This window comes from Taudactylus pleione, unplaced genomic scaffold, assembly GCF_031769625.1.
Source record: "Taudactylus pleione unplaced genomic scaffold, aTauple2 ptg000099l, whole genome shotgun sequence".
Taxonomy (NCBI): Eukaryota; Metazoa; Chordata; class Amphibia; order Anura; family Myobatrachidae; genus Taudactylus; species Taudactylus pleione.
The window spans coordinates 700,466-721,995 of record NW_028284501.1 but is presented as its reverse complement, the minus strand read 5'-3'; the positions used below and the strand labels follow the sequence as shown (position 1 = coordinate 721,995).

General features: G+C 44.9%; 1 protein-coding gene across 1 annotated transcript in view; it reads left to right on the top strand.

The window, feature by feature from the left end:
- Positions 1 to 21,530, top strand: part of RAD50 (RAD50 double strand break repair protein) — a 157,030-nt gene that overhangs the window by 87,826 nt on the left and 47,674 nt on the right. Inside the window, exons 16-17 of the mRNA XM_088470381.1 lie at positions 9,897 to 10,023; positions 11,151 to 11,344. Of these exons, the coding sequence (XP_088326507.1) occupies positions 9,897 to 10,023; positions 11,151 to 11,344 (321 nt within the window). The remainder of the gene's footprint in view (positions 1 to 9,896; positions 10,024 to 11,150; positions 11,345 to 21,530) is intronic.

Genomic DNA, 21,530 nt, shown 5'->3' with positions numbered 1-21,530 from the left:
CTCTGAATCAGGCTCTATGTCACCACCAGAGCCTTGCACGCCTCAGGCGTTCTATTATCCTGGCATACTGGCTGTATCATTGCCACATTATTGCATCTACCTTCCAGTGTCTATTTCTGCCTTATGTGCTGTTTACTGATCACAAGTGTACTGTACATGACATCCTGACCTCTGACTGTGTTTGTTAATAATTCCCTGGCTTCCACATGTACTACACCTCTAGCATTAACTCTTACTGTGCTTATTATTAACTTCGTAGCTTCCAAGTATACCAAACCTCTTGCATTGCCCCTTACTGTACTTATTAATAATTCCCTGGCTTCCAAATGTACTGCACCTCTAGCATTAACTCTTACTGTGCTTATTATTAACTTCGTAGCTTCCAAGTATACCAAACCCCTTGCATTGCCCTTTACTGTACTTATTATAAACTTTCTGGCTTCCACATGTACTGCACCTCTAGCATTAACTCTTACTGTGCTTATTATTAACTTTGTAGCTTCCAAGTATACCAAAGCTCTGGCAATAACCCCGACTGTGTTTTATTAAGAACAGTGGCTTCCAAGACGTGGATGCATCAAGTTAATTTCCAAGGGTACAAAGCAGGGCTTGACACACAGCGTGCCACAAAATGTTCAATCAACCTAATACTTTATAATCGTTTGTCTGTTTTTAATTTGTAATCAATGAAGAAACATATAGTAGTTTATGGAGAGGGGAGGAGTAATAGTAGGTCACGTTACAAAGTATTTCTACTTCAGGGTCCATAGGGGTCCACAGGGTGACCTTGGGGTATAGCTGGATCCTGGATCCTCGGGCACCACGGAGTTAAAGCTTTCAGCTGCTCCCAGGATGCACTTGGGTCCAACCTCCCCTATATCCCGCCCCCGAGCCACAGGCACCTCAGTTTTAGATGGTGCCCGGCCGGAGTCGGGTCACCCTGCGGGGTGGGCTGCTGGAGCAGCCCCCTAAAGCTTTTAATTTTTTATTTAACTTAGTTAAATTTATTTATTTATTTTTTACTACAGTTTTTCTACAGAGCGGCAGCGCTGGGCTGTCTGTACAGACGCCCACGCTGCCGCTCCTTCTCCCTGCTGGCGCCGCGACGCCAGCACTGAACTGGGGATCGCGGCGGGGGAAGCCAGAGTCTGTACTAGCCGGACTCTGGTTTCCCCCGGGACTGCTGCCGGAAGACGCCGGGGAGATCAGGTAAGCCGCGCACCGCTGATTAGCGGCGGTGCGCGGGTTCCTTTCAAATGCAGTCCCATGCCCCCGGTTCTAGGGGACAGACCGGGGGCGCTAGTGGTGGCGGCGGGCCCCCCCTCCAGCGGAGGCATACCCCGCCAGACCACTAGACCACCAGGGTAAATTAAGCGGCAAGCGGGATGCCGGCAACCCGGGGGTTAAATATGCTAGCCAGGGGAGGAAGCCTTCCCTGTCTAGCGGCTCCTCCCCTCAGCTCAGCGTGCCTTTCAGCTCGTAGTCTGGCGTCGCTGAGCTGCAGCTACACGGCCACTCCTCCTCTGAGGTCTCCAGCGGCCATTTTCTTACTGGCAGCGTGGATACTCTCAGGGAGCACGCGGACCGGTCCCCCTGTGTACCTCTCCCCTGCAGAAGGACAGTGTACACAGCACTATAGCCCTCCCAGACACTGAATCTGGGCAGGTTGATTGTAGTGGAAAGGTGCAGTGAGTATATCTTCCTGCATGGTATGTGACTTTTGCTAGTGCTGCCTGTCTGTGTCTTTTTTCTACTTACTGTCAGCCTGTACCTATCCCTTTCCTTCTCCTACAAGCCCTACAGGTGTGCGGGGGAAGGGTGTTTCTACTGACCTCACCTATATAGATCACGTATTTGTGAGGTCCGTCACATACAGTTGTGTGCTACACGGTGCCATATTGTGGGCTGTTGTTCAGCACACTGGTGAGTGCGCACGTTTTCTTCCTAAGTCATGTCTGAGGAGGAGATTGAGCACTCCGGGGCTCCAGCATTGTTCTCCTGCAGGCGCTGTTCTGCAGGAGTGGATAGGGAGGATTTGTCACAGGACGGCCTGTGCGGACGGTGCCAGGCGGTCCCTGGTACGTCTAAACCTCCCATTTCGCAGGAGCCACCATGGGCGATGTTTTCCCAGGTGCTGGTGTCCATCGCGGACCGTCTGTCGGTCCCGACTGCCGCCCCTACTAGGGCGTTGCCCCAGCCTGCCATCCCCCATTCCCCGGGTGTCCCACAATTATTGCAGACTCCCCCGGGGTCTCAGCCTGTTGGTCCCTATGCGGGGTTGCCAATGTATATTCAGTCCACCCCTGTGGCACAGCCGGCTGTGGTGCCGTTTCAGGCTCCTGTGACAGCTCCTCCACCCTGGGTGGATGCGCTTTCCCACACTGTCCAAGATTTGGCGGCAGCATCTTCGGCTTTTCAGTCGATGTTGCGCAGTGACGTGCCCTCCAGGGCGTCTAAACGCTCAGTCATGGCACAGGCTGCGCATCTTTCGGATTCTGAAGGGTTCTCGGATGATGGTGAGGTACAGGATGACTCAGCCTCAGATGCCTCAGTCCAGGAGGTAGACACTAAGTCTTCCATCAATGTGCGGGCTCTGGTTAAGGCGGTGCGGGCTATTCTTCTGATTGAGGATGAGGCACCCGCTCCCAAGTCAAGGTATCCTAGTTTTAAAAAAGCTAAGGTTACTTCTACAGCGTTCCCCTTGTCTGATCAGTTGACTGATCACATGGCGGTGGCCTGGCAGACGCCCAGTAAGCGTTTCCTGCCACAGAAACGCTTGGCGTCCAATTATCCATTCCCGGAAGCGCATTGTAAGAAATGGGAAACTCCGCCTGCAGTCGATTCCCATGTAACACGCCTCATCAGGAGTGCTACTTTGCCATTGCCGTCTATATCCTCGCTGAAGGATCCTACGGACAGGAAGGTGGAGACTTGTCTAAAGTCTATTTATTCTCTCTCAGGGGCTGTAGCCCGGCCGTCCATGGCCATCTCCTGGGTGGCCAAGGCCATTGAGGGGTGGGCCAACGCCTTGGAGGACACGTTTACGGATGAATCTCCGGACGTCCAGAGGGCGTTGTTAGGACAGATGAGAGATGCCGCCTCCTACATTGGAGAAGCATCTTTGGATGCTAGCCTGTTGACCTCTAGGGTTTCGGCGGCAGCAGTGTCTGCTCGTAGATCCTTGTGGTTGCGGTCTTGGAGAGCAGACGCGGATTCAAAGAAAGGCTTGGAGGCCTTACCTTTTAATGGGGAATTACTATTTGGTCCGGACCTGGACAAAATAGTAGATACCCTGGCAAAATCCAAGTCAGCCTTCCTCCCTTCAGCTACTACACCTGCTAAGGTCCGGAGCTCGGCGTTTCGTTCCTTTCGGGTTCAGGGCAAGGCAAAGGGTCAGTCCTTCCCGAGGCAGTCCGCACCCAAGACCGCCTCAAAGCCAAAGAAGCAAGCCTGGAGTGCTAGGCGCCCTTCTTCCAAGCCAGAAGATAAGCCTTCTGCGTGATGGGACGGGCCTCCCTCTGGGGGACCCCAGAGTGGGAGGCCGACTTCTTCAATTCGCCCAGTGCTGGCACAATACCACCACGGATGCCTGGGTGCGAGAAGTGGTCTCCCAGGGGTACGCCCTGTCTTTTCGGCACAGGCCGCCTTGCCAGTTTTTTTGCACAAGTCCTTCTCAGGACAAAACCAAGGCCTTGCAGGTTCAGGAAGCCATAGAGGCCTTGCTGACGGCGGGGGTCATTATACCCGTACCACAGTCTCAACGTGGGATGGGGTATTACTCTACGCTGTTTCTGGTGCAGAAACCCAATGGCTCTCATCGCCCCATCCTCAATTTGAAGTCCCTGAACAGGTTTCTCAGGGTTCCCAAATTCAGGATGGAAACTTTGCGTTCCGTCATACTGGCGATGGAACCGGGGGATTATATGGTCTCCCTGGATATCCAGGACGCCTACCTCCATGTGCCTATAGCAACATCGCACCAACGGTTTCTGCGGTTTGCTATTCTCCACAACCACTACCAATTCAGGGCTCTACCCTTTGGTCTCTCCACGGCACCAAGGGTATTTACCAAGGTGATGGCGGTCATGGCGGCTCACCTTCGGAGCCAGGGGATACGGTTGCTACCGTATCTAGACGACCTCCTCTTGCTGGCAAGCTCCCCGGAGGTACTGATCCAGCATCTCCACCTGACGGTCGCTTGTCTACAGGCGCACGGCTGGTTGATCAACTGGAAGAAATCCTCCCTCATCCCATCACAACGGATGGTTCATTTGGGGGCCCTGCTGGACTCTCGTCAGCAACGGACTTTTCTGACTCCAGAGAAGGTCTCCTCCTTACAGCTGCGGATTCACAGTTGTCTGAGCAGTGGCAGAGTGTCGGTGCACTCAGCGATGAGAGTTTTGGGGTCCATGGTGTCGGCATTCGACATGGTGGAGTTTGCCCAGTTCCATTCCAGGCCCCTGCAGGGGCTGATTCTTTCAGAATGGAACGGATTGCCACACAGGATCCGCTCTCAGATGCTGGTGTTGTCCTCGGAGGTGCGTCTGTCCCTAGCCTGGTGGCTGCAGACAGCGCATCTCCTGGAGGGGCGCCCCTTTTGGATCCCGGAATGGGTTCTGCTCACGACAGATGCCAGTCTCCGGGGTTGGGGGGCGGTGACAGGCTCCTTGTCACTTCAGGGTCGTTGGTCGGCGGAGGAAGCGATTCTTCCCATCAACATCCTGGAACTGCGGGCAGTATACAGAGCCCTGCAGTCGTCCGGCACCGCTCTTCACGGAAGGGCCGTTCAGGTACAGTCGGACAACGCCACCACGGTGGCGTACATCAATCACCAGGGAGGGACTCGCAGTCGAGCTGCGATGTCGGAGGTGTCCCGCGTCCTGGCTTGGGCGGAGCGCTATCTTCCAGCTCTCTCGGCAGTTTTCATCCCAGGAGTCCTCAATTGGGAGGCAGACTTCCTCAGCCGTTACGATGTGCATCCCGGGGAATGGTCGCTTCATCCAGAGGTATTCCAACTACTCGTGGACAAGTGGGGGCTGCCAGAGCTGGACCTGATGGCATCCCGTTACAATCACAAGCTGCCTGTGTACGGGTCAAGGACAAGGGACGCAGGCGCAAGTCTGATAGACGCGCTGTCGGTGAAATGGCTGTTTCAACTGGCTTACTTGTTCCCTCCGATATCTCTGCTGCCTCGGGTCCTGCGCAAGTTCAAACAGGACGGAGGCACACTGATCCTGGTGGCCCCAGCGTGGCCCAGAAGGCCGTGGTACTCCGATCTGCGGAGCCTGTCCATCGACGCTCCGTACCTCCTACCTCAACGGCGGGACCTGTTGTCTCAGGGGCCCTGTCTTCACCCGGATCTGGGTCGACTATCTTTGACGGCGTGGCTCTTGAGACAGCCGTCCTGAGGTCTCGGGGCTTTTCTAGCTCCGTTATTACCACCATGCTGAGGGCGCGCAAGCCTGCTTCCGCGAGGATCTATCACAGAGTGTGGCACACTTACTTTCAGTGGTGCGAGGCCAGAAACTATGATCCCCAGGTGTTCCGAGTTTCGCGTATTCTGGCTTTCCTTCAGTCCGGTTTGGACTTAGGATTACGTCTTTCTTCACTGAAGGTACACGTGTCTGGTCTGTCGGTGTGGTTCCAGCGCAGGATCGCTGCTATGCCGGACGTACACACCTTTTTCCAGGGTGTTTTGAGAATCCAGCCTCCCTTTGTGCCACCTGTGGCCCCGTGGGATTTGGCGGTGGTTCTTAGGGCCTTACAGGGTCCTCCTTTTGAGCCCTTGGAGTCAGTGGAGCTCAAGTGGCTAACTTTTAAAACTGTTTTCCTCTTGGCAATTGCTTCTGCCAGGAGGGTTTCAGATTTGGGGGCGCTTTCTTGTCGTCCCCCTTTTCTGATTTTTCATCAGGACAGAGCGGTGCTTCGCACTCGTCCTGATTTCCTGCCTAAGGTGGTTTCCAGGTTCCACATTAATCAGGAAATTGTTGTACCAGCCTTTCAGTCACCTGATCTTTCGGCTGGGGAGACTTCCTTAGACGTTGTAAGGGCACTCCAGGTTTATGTGGACCGGACTAGTTCTGTGAGGAAGTCGGATTCTTTGTTTATCCTCTTTGGTTTTCACAAGAGGGGTTGGCCTGCCAACAAACAGACTCTAGCCCGTTGGCTTCGTTCTGTTATTATTGAGGCTTATATGCAGGAGGGTTTACCTGTTCCAGCCTCTGTTAAGGCTCATTCCACTCGGTCCGTGGGTCCTTCTTGGGCTGCTAGCCGTGGCGCCTCTGCTGTTCAGCTCTGTAAGGCGGCCACCTGGTCTTCCATTCAGACCTTTTTGAGGTTCTATGCGTTTGACACCTTTGCCTCTCAGGATGCATCCTTTGGGCGCCGGGTTCTCCTATCAGCACAGGAGCGTCCCCGCCCTTAGTTGGACTGCTTTGGGACATCCCCAAGGTCACCCTGTGGACCCCTATGGACCCTGAAGTAGAAAACAAGAGATATGGTAAGAACTTACCTTTGTTATCTCTGTTTCTACGAAGTCCATAGGGTCCACAGGGCACCCGCCCTGACGCACCTGGCTTCATATGGGCTCTGTGACTGGTCACCGGTTTTCCGTCTCCCATTTCTGTGAGTATGGTTCTTGTGTGTTCCAGTCTTCCTTCTCTCTGTTTCGTCTCCTCCTCCGGCCTGGGCTGCTTACCAACTGAGGTGCCTGTGGCTCGGGGGAGGGGTATAGGGGAGGTTGGACCCAAGTGCATCCTGGGAGCAGCTGAAAGCTTTAACTCCGTGGTGCCCGAGGATCCAGGATCCAGCTATACCCCAAGGTCACCCTGTGGACCCTATGGACTTCGTAGAAACAGAGATAACAAAGGTAAGTTCTTACCATATCTCTTGTTTTTGTGTTGATCAGTTGTAAGTATTCCCAAATCAGTTTTGATTCCATGATGTAAGACAAATGCCAGTGAGAGTAGTTATCTTTTTAATGCCACTGTAATTACTTGGAGGCGGAAGGAGGTTGGGCTGTAATTTATGTTCTTATACCAAGGGGTCCTCTTAAAGTTAAACATTAACATCCACTAGTAGAGTTATACCTTTCTAATATAACATTTCTAACATAGAATATTGAAAAAAATACACAATTTGCACTGTTTGTGTTGCAGGAAAAACTTTATTTTAACCAAAGTGTCTAGATTCATTATGTTAACCTCACGCTCTACTACTTCCCAAAGTTGCTGCTTTGAATTGAGATCTGATGACTGTAGAAGCTATTGTCTCATCCTGTTCATGGGACCAGTTTGAGATGACGCATGCTTTGTGACATGGAGCATTATCCTGATGGAAGTAGGCATTAGAAGATGGGTAGATTGTGGCCATAAATTAACGCACGTGTTCAGCAACAATACTCTTTCCCCCAGCATTACACCACCAGCCTATACTGTTGGCACAATTCAGGATGGATTCGTATTGATTAAGGCAAATTCTGACCCATCTGGATGTCACAGCAGAAACTGAGATTAGTCAGACCAGGCAACATTTATTTCCAATTTGCAACTGTCCAGTTTTGGTGAGCCTGTGCCCACTGCAGCTTCTGTTTCCAATTCTTAGCTGGCAGGGATGGAACACATTGTGGTCTTCTGCTAGTATTGCCCATCCACTTCGAGGTTCATTGGGCTGTACATCCAGAGATACCATTATTCATACAACTGGTATAAAACGTTGACCTACTGTCATCTTCCTGTCAGCTTGATCCAGTCTCGCCCATAAAACTGCCAATCACTGGATATTTCTTTTTGTATTGTGCACCATTCTCCGTAAACTATAGAGACTGTTGTGCAGGAAAATATCTGGAGACCAGCCAATATTCTATGGTCAAAATCACTTGACTCACATTTCTTCCCCATTATGGTGTTTGGTCTGAACAACAACTGAACATCTTGACCATGTTTGCATGCATTTATGCCATGAGTTGTACCTAGTGAAGTAATCGGAGAGTGTATATATCTATATATGCATTATATTTTTACAACAATTTAATATGTTCTGTATGCTGCTCATGTGAGCATTTTGCTGTTTCATGTTACTTAGTAAAGCATATGATTCATTTAATAACTTCTTGGTTGAATTTATCTCCTTTTGAAGGAAATGTTGAAAATAGAACTCCTGTAGCATCTAAACATTTGTGGGCATGCAGTAAGAGTATCATGCACTGCTCGTCATTATTTTAAAACATACTTATAGTATTCACCTGCTATCATCTGTTATTTCCAGGGTAGTTACCGGTATATAGACCTCCTAAAAGACACATTTGCTGAGGCGGTGAATGCATCAGGGATTCCAGTACAGAAGTGCATCACCTGTAGAAAATAAAATAAAAAAAACATATAGTGCTCACTGTGCTGCTTGGCAACTATTTGGTCTTGAGTTTAAACTGAAGAAGTGGTTTGTATATTCTCCCTGTGCTTGTGTGGGTTTCCTCCGGGTGCTCCGGTTTCCTCCCACACTCGAAAAATATACTGGTAGGTTTATTGGCTCCCAGCAAAATTACCCCTAGTGTGTGCATATGATAGGGAATATAGGTTGTAAGCTCCACTGGGGCAGAGACTGATGTGAATGGCCAAATATTCTCTGTAAAGCGCTGTGGGATATGTGTGCGCTGTATAAATAACTGGTAATAAATAATAATAAAGTGGTTGGAGGACCATGAAACGTTGGGATCTGCTGAAAGGACTGACTGGTTTACTGGGACTCCACAGATTAAATCCCTGCAAAAAGAGCAATGCTGATATACTGGGATTTCACCCTTTGTTACTACATTTTTTAATTTGACAATACTTAAATACTATACTTATGAGAGAAATTCTCATATTTATAGCTATATAACTGTTTATTTTGTTTGAAACCCTGGGCATTAAGTATTAACGAAGAAGCCAAACCTCATTTTCGTTACTGCTCTGTTCAGATCCCACTGAGGATGAGATTGTATAAAGTATTCAACACCAAATGTTTGTGAAGGAGCACAGGGCGAGGTACATCCTAATTTACTTTCTTTTTCTACATGCGGTACACTTCTGCACTGGAATCTCTTGCATTTACTGTGTCATGGAGAATGAGCAATAAGAAAAGCTTCAGTCTGTATTTTCACCCAGCGCTCAGGCACCCATAAATGGTACAACTATTGACTAGCGTATCTGAGTCTTTGTGTGCACCTGCCTCATTTTGTAGTTACACAAACAAGCCCTTATTGCAGAGGTTCCCAATCTCTGCCATAACAGTCCAGGTTTTAAGGATATCCATGCTTGAGTCCGGATGGTTAAATCAAATTGACTGAAGCATCAATATCCTTAAAACGTGGATTGTAATTGGTGTTTGTAGCTGTGCAACATGGCTGACCGGAAGATATCGCTAACGACTGCGGGAGCATGCAGATTGGCCATACACACTGAACGATCTGGCCGAAATGGTTATATAATTGCATTATAATAAGTATTTAATTAACATTGTTTGATTTTATTGTATTTGGCACTGGTTTGACTTTATTTTTTGGTCACTGTTGTATATGCTGATGCGCACAGATTTACTTGTCATAATAACAAAAAAATACTCTGAATACTCGCATTTTACCTGCCCTTGTTACAACCATCTAGATTTAAGGAAAGAAATAACCGATACAAAGTGATGTATGTTCGTATGCGAACTTGCACGGTATGGAAATGCAGATTTTTCACAAAGTCGCATACATATGACCAACTCTAATAAAGTAGTCCCACATTGTTTATTCTGAGCTGTGTGGCAAACAAGTAACATCTACCAAGTGAAAACATTTGTGAAATCGAAAAATCGATTGTGGATCATTTATTTTTCCTATACTGAAATTGTTGTGGCAATACTGTTTTTTTCAGATGGAACTGAGAGATGTAGAGAGAAAGATAGCGCAGTATGCCACTAAATTGCAGGGAGTGGACCTTAACCGCACTGTCCAGCAGGTGAACCAGGAGAAGCAAGAAAAGCAGCACAGCTTGGATAATGGTGAGACTGTGCAGGCAGGCTCCAGTTCACTGCTAACATCCGATAAACTTTGCAACCACTGAACTGATGGTGATGCAGTTTTCACCATTTGTGTAGGTAATTTCCCAGGCAGGTTTTAGGCTAAGGTTCATCACAATCCCTTGTCAGGGGACACTGGGCAGGGCTCCGCAGGGAGGGGTCCCCTGCACTGCTCTCCGCAAGCCTAAATTATTTTCAGCCCTATGCTCTGCAGAATAGCTTTTTCTGTAAGCAGTGAGGGGAGTCCAGAGCCTGCAGTAAAGAGGGCAGCTGACACCTGAGGAGACCCATTACAAAAGCGCTGGTGTACCTGCTGTTCAGGGACCCGTTCTGTGCGGTGAACGGTGATTCTCCCTGTTATCTGAGGAGGCTGCAGCACTGTCCTCAGTGACGAGAACACCGTTTGGCAGTCACTGAGGAGAACAGAGGGGCCGGCTCAGTGCAAGTCCCTAGAGGTGGTTCCTGTGCAGCGGGTGCACCTCAGTACAAGGGAGCTGGTGTCCAAGTGGTAGAGATCACCAGAGTGCTGCCCACTGAGGGAGGGAGCTGGCTGCATAGGGAGAGACAGATCACTGACTTCCACCCGAGTGGAGCCGGGTGCTGCAGCTAGTCTGTACTAAAAGATGAATGTAACCTGACATTTCCTAACAGCCAACCTGCTACCATTAAAAAAGTTTATTACAATTGACTCGTGTAACCCAGTTTACATACTTTAACATGCACACTTACAGCATATCAAGTTGAAAAATTATGAATAAGTTCTTTCAAATGAATGTTTTACAACTGATTACATAATAGGTGTAATAAAGGGCTTGCTAAGGCCAGTGTTCCTCAGAAGTCTGAACGTACTGGCCATATTGTGTTCTTTTATGTAATAATCACACTTGAGCATGTTCAACTCGCTTGCTGTATGTTTGCTAGATTGCTAGAATAATATTTACCCACAGTCTCTATATTGTTTTATTTGTTGTTCAAATGCTAGAAAAGTTGCTAGTTTCAAAACTAAATTCAGTTTAGTGTTTGCAAATGGAAATAAGGCTGTTTCTATTCATGTATATTTTTTTATTATAGAATACATAATGATTTCCCTCATTTTTAATAATCGCCAGTTTCTGGTAAAATTGAGCTGTTACGTAAGCGGATACAGGACCAGCAAGAGCAAGTCCAGCAACTGAAGAGTTCAGCCAATGAGCTAAGAGCAGAGAAACTTCATATTTCTAGTAACCTCCAGCGTCGTCAGCAGCTGGAAGAGCAGAATGTGGAGCTGACGACTGAGTTACAGTGTCTGGCGAGAGAGATCAAGGTGAGAAAATGGCTATTGTGCTGCAATGTCTCATACTGTATATCTGTTGCTACATATATCAAAATAGAATTTGAGACTGAAAGTTTATATGTATGTTCAGTCCCTCACAGCTGCACCATACCTGGACAGTTTCATTCACTCATTTATATAATCACAGTGTGATATACATACGTGGCCAAAAGTTTTGAGAATGACAAAAGTATTGGTTTTCACAAAGTTTGCTGCTTCAGTGTTTTTAGACCTTTTTGTCAGATGTTACTATGGTATACTGAAGTAAAATTACAAGCATTTCATAAGTGTCATAGGCTTTTATTGACAATTACATGAAGTTTATGCAAAGAGTCAATATTTGCAGTGCTGACCCTTCTTTTTCAAGACCCCTGCAATTCGCCCCCTGGCATGCTGTCAATCAACTTCTGGGCCACATACTGACTGATGGCCGCCCATTCTTGCCTAATCAATGCTTGGAGTTTGTCAAAATTTCTGGGTTTTTGTTTGTCCACCTGCCGCTTGAGGATTGACCACAAGTTCTCAATGGTATAAAAACACTGAAACAGCAAACTTTGTGAAAACCAATACTTGTCATTCTCAAAACTTTTGGCCACGGCTGTACAGTACACCTGCAATGGTAACGTGGTCATTTACCAGTGTGAGCAGTAAAGATACAGATGTGTCTCATACATCATTGCTACAGTCGCGCCAAACAGATCCTCTTGGTGTGCCGAGTCCCGTGTAACTCTGCTAGTGGCAGGGATCTTTTTGCTGAAAATGCATCTTAGTCGCAATGTGATGCAGCTAGGACACAGTGATAGACTGCACTGGTTAATTTGATTTGCGACACATGTATATCTGTGTGCGACTGAGTCTCTGAATCTACGACTAATTCCATGTCCTGTTGTGTTTCGTATACAGTATTCAGATTCACACAGATATACAAGTGTCGCATATCAAATTAATGAGCATATTCTCCTGGTTCGTCCTAGTCCCATTGCATTGTGTCGACGATGCATTTTCATGGGGGAAAAAAACCAAAACAAAATACCTAATGCTAGCAAAGTTACACTAGACCTGGCGGCTCACTCGCGCTGTGTGGCGTATTGAGGTTAGATGTATGAGACACATCTGTAGGTATAAACAAGTGTTTGTATTGCTGTAAGTACAGTAAAATATAAACAATTGTGATGTGGATTATTATGGATATAGTTGTACAGGAAACAGGTCATTGTTGTCATTTTTACTAACATGCAGGAAAATTACTGACTGGTTCAAAATAGCAGATATAAGTGCTAATTGCATATTAATTACAGAATACAAACGGTGAGAAACTATTTGTTTTTCTTATATTTGAGTTATTGCATTCTGGTAAGTAGGACACAACTAGGGGTATATTTAGTGGAGATGTTGCACATGGCAACCAATCAGTTTGTACTTAACATTTGACTAGCACTTTTAGAAGATAATAGCTAGAATCTGATTGGTTACTATGAGAAACATTTCCACTTGTAAAAACCCACACTTTAGTAAATATACCTCCTAGTTCCAATTCTTTAGTTTTAAGCTGCTACCAACTGAAATGGAGCTACTCTACTTAGTAGCCGTACTCAATTGTGGAGATCATCAAAGCCCAAGACCATTCAGAGTCATTCCATTCAGTAGGCAGTGACCAGGTCATCCCAATTGGCAAACACAAATGGCAGCGATGCTTTATGTAGGATAGCAGCCAGGTCTTTATTTTTGAGGGATATATGGTTCCCAGGGATATATCTATAAAAGAAACAAATAAGGTACCAAGTCTACTGTGTATTATTATATCTGGTACATACATATAGCGATATCGAGTACCTAGTCTTTTATCAGTCTTATATTCTTACTGACTGGCTTCCCGGTTGCTTTGTTCTCTTCTGTTGTGTTGAAAGATTCCTGCCGGGTCCGGCATCCAGTGAGTTCAATACAACTGTAAGAGTTCAGTGCAGCAAAACTGTAAAGGGCACGATGGGCCAGTGATATGTGCCCAAATAATGAGAATCAATTAAATTTACATCATTTCATTTGACCTAAAATGTCTGATCTGTGTTTAGAGATTGGGAAATTAACACAATGCTTGTTGACAAATTTAACACCACCAGTATTAACATGAGTATATGATTTTCACAATGATGTTTAATACTGATGTTTAATGGCAGGGGTCCTCAGATGTTATCTGATAACGGATCATAGTCAAAGCCTTATTTTAAGCATTTTTTTATTTTATTTTTTAAACTACATGTAATGTGTAGCCTGTTTGCAGCCCATAAATAGATACTTGTTTGTATATTGCTGTAGGGATGCATGCTGAACTAAGAGAGGGGTTGTTCCTTGACACTAGTGCTATTTTTTATATATATATATATATATATATATATATAATATATTACACACACACACATTATGATGTATTATGTTATAATATTTCGTATATATTTCATAAACTCAGTTACTATGAGGGCATGCTGGAAATTTTGGTTTGTCCCCAGATGTATAAATGTTTAGTTAACAATTAACCTGGTGTTAAACATTACTGACAAATGTCTTTGGTGTTATTGACAGTTACAATATTAAAAGCTATCACAGGGGTTTTGGCAATGCTAGTTGGGTGTCATATAGTACTGTATGTCCAATCTTAAGCTGCATACACACGTAAAGATTTTCTGTCCAACCATCCAGCTAGTTGATTGGTTGGAATGAAAATCTGGTAAGGAATGAAAGTAAATGACAATCAGCAATTTGCTCCCAAACGCCGGAAAATGGACAAAAACTGTTGTTTGAACAAATTGTTTAGATCAAACATTTAACAAACTTGTCTGACGACCATTTTCATCTGTTTTCTGGCATTTAGGAACAAATTGCTGATCATCAGTTACGCCCATACGTTATCAGATTTTCATTCCAACCAATCAACTAGTTGGATGGTTGGACAGAAAATCTTTACGTGTGTATGCACCTTTAGGGCATATTGCAAAAGTGACAAGGCAAAATTGTGTATGCAACAAGTAGAAGTGAAACAACTGAGCAAAAAGCTAATTGTATTGTCTTCCTCCTCCCTTCCATATGTCCTGCAGCAATTTTCTGGTGTGTTGAGAACCAATTAAGCATCTGTTAAAAAACAATATGTAATTATATTTGGTTTCTGTTTTCATTTGATTGGAAAAATAGTTTTATAACTAATTAAAAATAAAATGTACCAAGAGCAAAACAAAAAACCTATAAAGCGTATTCATATTATACACAACTTAAAATAAAAAGTTTAGAAGCTAGTATCTTAAAATGCTGCTATGTTGTGCTTGGTGTAATATATAGTCACCTGAACTGAATACAATTTTTACAATTTCCATATTAAAGTGACATTGGTGATGAAAATTAGTTTTGTTTTTTTCTTATGATTTCCATGGAGACGAATTTACAGTGCATAACTATACTGAGCTCAGAGGTGCATTCCAAAGCCTATCTGCTCAATACATGTGCCATGTGACTGTGGTTGCCATGGAAGTTAACAGCCTGAAAATTTAAATGAAAGAAAATGTTTTACTGAGCTACTGCTTATAGTTTGCTACAGTAATTTTGTTAATTAGACAAACAATATTTTCATTTGAGTGGTGTTTTAGAACTCAGCCGAAACATACCTGTGTTTGCTATACGAGATCTGTTACTTGCTGCATTGCTCTTTTGGCAGTGATTTGTCTGTAACCAATAGAAGAGTACTTAATACTCTCTAACATCTACATGACACACTTCATCCAGTGTTAAATTTTTAGTAAAAGATTTAAAAAAAAATAATGTTAAGTTATGTTTTAACTACGTTATAAGTATGCCCCAAAAAGGAGTTATTTTCTTTAATCTTTTCTGCTTCTTTGCAGAAGAGACTCCTTCCTTTACAAGAGCTTCATAAGGTCTTAAACCTTACAGCATTACACACTCTTATGAATGTGTTTTCTTTTCTATTACAGAAATCAGTATTCATCATTATGTGTCACAGTAGGGAATGGTCTATAAAATGTAGAACAGCCAGTGTGAAATGAATAAAGCCTACAGAGGATGTGGTTTTTTTTTTTTGTATACAAAATTGTTACTCATGGGTAGTTAATTGATAGCTCTGTGAAGTTCTGAGTATATAACCTTTGCATCACAAGTTTCTAGAAAGTATTATTTTACGTAGTCACTACATTCAAATAATCCCTATGTTATGTTTTTTGGGGGTTTTTTACACTTGTAATTCACAAATAAAAATTACAATCCCCCATGCTTGTGGTTATAATTTGAAAAACCTTCAAAAATATATATATTTCTATATAAATATGTGTGTGTGTGTGTATATATATATATATATATATATATATTGTATATGTGTTTTTATGTTCAGGATCGGTGGCACTCGGATTTAGAACCTAGCTGGGATAAATGACAGGACCACCTGTTTTACCAACATTTCAGTGTACTAGACATTAAAATGTTTGATGCATTAAAATGTTGGTTAAAAAGTTTGTCACATTTATTCTCGAAGTCAGAGTGCCACCGATCCTGATCATAATTTATATATATATGTGTGTGTGTGTGTGTGTATAAGAGTATACAATTTACAGTTTGTGTAGCTTTTCATTCATGTGAAATGGAAAAACAACTTTTATTGTGTGCATTATATGTATATTAAAACAAGATTTCATCATTGTTTTAATGGAAGCGGACTGACATCTAAATTTTTAAACATTTGTTTAAAACTGTGAAATTATTTGAGGAAATGCAATATGCTAATCAATAAAGCATAGCAGTGTTCTCCCCAGAAATTTTTTCCAGCTGGGTGGCATCAAAAAGTAGCAGGGTGGGGGCCTTAGCAATTATGCGCGCCGGGAAAAGGGGTACCTCCCTTACCAATCCAGCCCGATAGGTCTCGGGCTGCTTCCCCACTGGCTCTCAGTCAAAAGTGCCCATTATACAGTGTCCCCTGTATTTGTGCCCTTTATACAGTGCCCCCTATTAGTTTTCCCCTTTATACAGTGCCCCCTGTAGTTTAGCTTTGCCCTTATGCAGTGCCCCCAGGCTGAAGTAGTGCACCTATGTAGTGCCACCAGACTGGTCCCTTATGTAGTGCCCCCAGGCTTAAATAGTGCCCCCAGACTGGCCCCTTATGCAGTACCCCCAGGCTTAAATAGTGTCCCTTATGCAATGCCCCCAGGCTGGCCCCTTATGCAGTGTCCCCAGTAGCAGCCCCCTGTAGAGTTTCCCCAGTAGCAGTCCCCTAAACAGTGCCCCCAGTAGCAGCCCCCTTTATACAGTGCCCCCAGTAGCAGCCTCCTTTATACAGTGCCCCCAGTAGCAGCCCCCTTTATACAGTGCCCCCAGTAGCAGCCCCCTTTATACAGTGCCCCCAGTAGCTGCCCCCTTGATACAGTGCCCCCAGTAGCTGCCCCCTTGATACAGTGCCCCCAGTAGCAGCCCCCTTTATACAATGCCCCCAGTAGCAGCCCCCTTTATACAGTGCCCCCAGTAGCAGCCCCATGATACAGCGCCCCCAGTAGCAGCCCCCCTATACAGTGCCCCCATTAGCAGCCCCCTTTATACAGTAACGCATACTCACAAAAGGAAAAAAAATAGACGACTTACCCGATCCCCGCTCCAGCCGACGACCGCCGGTGTCCACTGCTCCCGGCCTGCTCTCCCATCAACCGGGGGGGGGGGGGGCGGAATGGGAGCTCATGAGTAAGCTCTAGCCGGCTCCCTCCGTGGCCGCATTAGCCAATCAGAGTCTGTATGACTCTCTCATTGGCTGGCTGCGCTGCTATGACAAACGCACAGCTACCGCTGGCAGCTGTGTGTTTGTTTCTGTGTAGGGCAGACCGCTACTCACTGCGGTCTGCCCTACACTTGTGGGACACTAGCGGCGGGTGCGGGCCCCGGTGCAATGCATCGGCTGCACCGCCGCTAGTTCTCAGTGCAGTTCAGCTGCCGGGCGGTGGGGGATTTTTGCCCGGCGGACCGCCCGACAAATAAAGCGTGGGGAGAACACTGCATAGTAGTTTATTTTACTAAACTGTTTTACAAGCCTCATTTATTTTGTAGAATCTTGGAACACATGTATTTACTGTGTTCCCTTTATAATTGCATAGTTGTCATTTGTCCCTACTGTATGTTCTAGGTTGTAAAGATTGTCTCTGGGAATGTCCTTATTTTTCAGTAGTTATAGCTTACACCATAAATTGCATTTTAGATTAGTTTTTTTTTTTACACCTATAACAACAGATGACCTCGGTGCTAGTTTAACTCCTTAGAGTCACTGAGATCACTTAGATGACACGTTTCAGAATAAAAATAATTAATTTCCTTGGTAATTACTACGTATAAATCAGCTGCATGTCCACTTTGGAGGTGTGTGAACACCCCAATAGAAACATTAAATTTGAACAAAAAACTGGGACTGCGCTCTAAATAGCATTCAAATTGTGAAATGGCAGAAAAAAATCATATAGCAATCAGAATTTCCAGAAACCTTTGTTTTAATCATATGTAGAAAGTCATAGAATATACTGTATATAATTGCAATACACAGTATACTACAATATTGCTAAATATTACTCTCAAATTTATAAAAGTCTGAACACCAATCCAGACTAACATGTAAAATGCCTTGTATATATCACAGAATAATTTCCCGCAAACACATGCAGGGGTATTCAATTTGGAGCGAAAATTTCAGAATCGGCGATAAATTATCTCCGATGACGTCATTTTCGCCGATTTCAATTATCCCCGTATTCAATGTCAGACTTTTCGCAGGTTCGAAAAGTCTATGAAAAAAAACGGATAACTTTTCAACACTGAATAGGTGGCGAAAAAAAGTGCAGAATTGGGGTTTAGGGGTGCAGGCTTAAAAAAAATAGCCTGCAACCCTGGGAATGTCATTTAAAAATAAACTGTCAAAAAAAGTAAAAAAAATAAAATTTAAAATTGGGGTGAAAAAAGTGTTTAAAAATAGGGGAATAGGTTCAGGGCTATTCTGTAAGTATGCGGCATGTGTTTTCTAGAAAAGGCTATTAGCGGCAGGTGCACTTTTGCAGATTTTTAAAAAAATTACTTTAGGGACATAAAAATATGCTAGTACCCATTTTCATGTACCCCAAATTTGATGGGACCACTTAAAAAAAATAAAAAAATAACCTAAGTGCTCTTCTGCATCACTTCTTTAGCCACTTAACTGACTATTTTTTTTTCCAAAAACCGCTCCGAAATTGTCGGTTTTTTTGATTGAAGTAGGGCAAGAACATCTTTTTAAAACTATTTCAACTCATTTTTTTTTTTTTTTTAAACCCCATATACCATAAAAATTAAAATTTTTATGGTATACTGTAGTTCTGGTCATTGACAGCTGTACCATCGACGGCCGATTGTTTCCATCGATGGCTGAACCAATCGATTGTCCGACATCGGTTGGGGCTCCACACACACTAACTATATATATATATGTATAGATCACACGTGTGTGTATATGTTTGTGTATATATATATATATATAGGGGTTTGCTGTTTTTACATGGGGTGGAGCTTGCAAAAATTGGGGGGAGAGGAGGGGTTGGCTCTTTGGCCAGCGGCTGCTCCCTCTACTGTTTGCAGCCGCTGGGGAGCCGCTAACAGGGCGTCGGGACAGGGAGGGGGCAGAGAAAAGGTAGCGTTGCCCGGCGGCTGTTCTGTCTAGTTTGCAGCCGCCGGGCTGCTGCTAGCGGGGGTGGAGAGAGAGAAGGACAGCGCTGATGGCACTGTCCTTCTATGCCCGGCGGCTGCTCTGCTCTGCCATCAGCCGCCTGGCTGCTGCTAGCTCCGGAGGAGGGAGAGGACCACAGCGCTCTTAGCGCTGCCTTCTCTGCCCTGTCAGCAGCCGCAAGGCTGCTAGAAGTGATCGGCCAGCCCACGGGGAGGGACAGTGTGCAGAGGGACCAGGAGGTTTCCTGACTGGTCGTATCAGATACGACCATGTCAGGGAAAGCCCAATCCGGTATAGTCGTATCTGATGCGACCATGCCAGGCAAGTGGTTAATGTCGGAAAAAAAACACCTGCCGCTGCTATTTAAAACCCCGACTTTCATTTGCAGGCTAAAACGGGGGTACCCATAGTGATCCCCCATGTTTTGACAGCTTTAGGGGGGTTCTACAATTTATTCCAGGTAAATCCCGTTTTTTTTTCACCGATCCTATTTCGCCGGCTCCCGTTTCCGTAGCATTTTAATTGAATACGGGGATAAAGCGGGCGCGCCCCCTATCCTTTTATCCCAGGAAAATCAGCGATGTGGAGCGAAAAGTCCAGCATGGACTTTTCGCTCCAAATTGAATACCCCTGATGGTATGCTAAAATTGTAGGTATTAATCTCCTTAGAAAATAAAGTATCCTTGATATATACTTGAAGTTTCAATAAAAAAAATTATAAAAAATATATATAAAAAAAGTAATCCGTGGTAAATGGTGTGCACAGGGATAAAATATCCCAAATAAACTGTCCGTCTCTGCAAGGCATGGGACCTTGGTACTAATATGATTGGTCTTATAGTACCACAATAGACAGTCACGTGAAATATACCTGGTCAATTGGGTAACTCCAAGGCAGCTTATTCACTTTGATATCAATTGGCTCCCACAGTTCTCCAGGCAGTCCAGCCACACAGCGCGACCAGAGCCAATTGGCATGTGTATCGGTGAGTGGCGTGTAAACTTGCTGCGTATCTCCTGTTGTATTCAATGGGACCAAGTGATACAAGGTAGCCTATTTACTGCACCGGCAGTGTTGCTTGGCTCCCACAGTCCTCCGGGCAATCCAGCTACACAGTGTGAACCAGGCCGATTGGCAAGTGCAGCGGCGTGTGAGCCTGCCGCGTCTCTCCCGTTGCAATCAATGGAACAGGGTGACACTCCAGTGTCCAAGTCCCGAATCCAGGTCCTTTCTATAAAGAAGTCCTCTGATGTGTTTCACCCTTACCATTGAGGGCTTTATCAAAGAGTCTACAATTTTAGCATACCATGTGTTTGCGGACATTATTCTGTGATATATATATATATATATATATAATCTATAAGAAATGTTACATGTTAGTCTGGATTGATGTTTAGACTTTTATAAATTTGAAAGTAATTTTCAGCAATATTTGTAGTATACTGTGTATTGCAATTACAGGTTGAGTCTCCCATATCCGAAATGCTAGGGACCAGGAGCATTTCGGATTTTGGATAATTTCTGTTTTCAGAATACCTTGCAGGGGGGGTCCGGGAGATGTCACAGGAGGCCTGGCGTGTGCAGCAGAGGGGTCCGGCAGGTGTTACAGGAGGCCTGGTGTGTGCTGCTGGGGTGTCCGGTGGATGTCGCGAGTGATCCGGCAGGTGTCGGGTGAAGTCCGGCAGGTGTCATGTGCGGGTCCTGCAATAGGGTCCCTCAGGTGTTGCAGGGGAGTCCGGCGGGTGTCACGAAATGCCTGGCGTGCACTGCAGTGGGGGGAGCGTGGCATATAGACCACGCCCACGCTGCTAGTGATTGGTCATTAATCTGTGATGTCATGACGCCAGGTCACGTCATGACGTCACGGCTGCAAAAAAAACTTTGGTTTTTGGAATATTTCGGATAATAGAATTACGGATATGGGAGACTCAACCTGTATATATATTCTATGACTATCTACAACTGATTAAAACAAAGGTTTATGGAAATTCTGACTGCCATTTCACAATTTGAATGCTATAGAGCTCAGTCCTAGTTTTTTGCTAACATTTTTTACACCTAACCTTATTCACCAGGCTTTATTAGTTAGTATTTAGGAAAGAAATAGTAAAAATGCAAATCACCATGTTCTATTCAAATACAGTTAAGTGACACAATGGGATTGTAACACTATCCTGCATAGCCTGCTTACTGTAGTTACAATGAGCTCAACATTTCAAAATGTTTATAATACAGAAAAAAACATATGCTATTAGCTAAATGCTCACCCCCAGCCATAAATAAAAATTGCATCATTTTCGAGTGCTGATTTTCATCTAGTTCGGCTTTAAGATGTGAGTTTGAGGTGTTTAAATTGTGTTATCATCTCCAGGAGCACAACTGTTTCATATGGTATTAGAATTTCATTAGCTATCTTTCTAAATCTAGCCGCAGTCTCAATGGATGCCCCTCTCAGGACG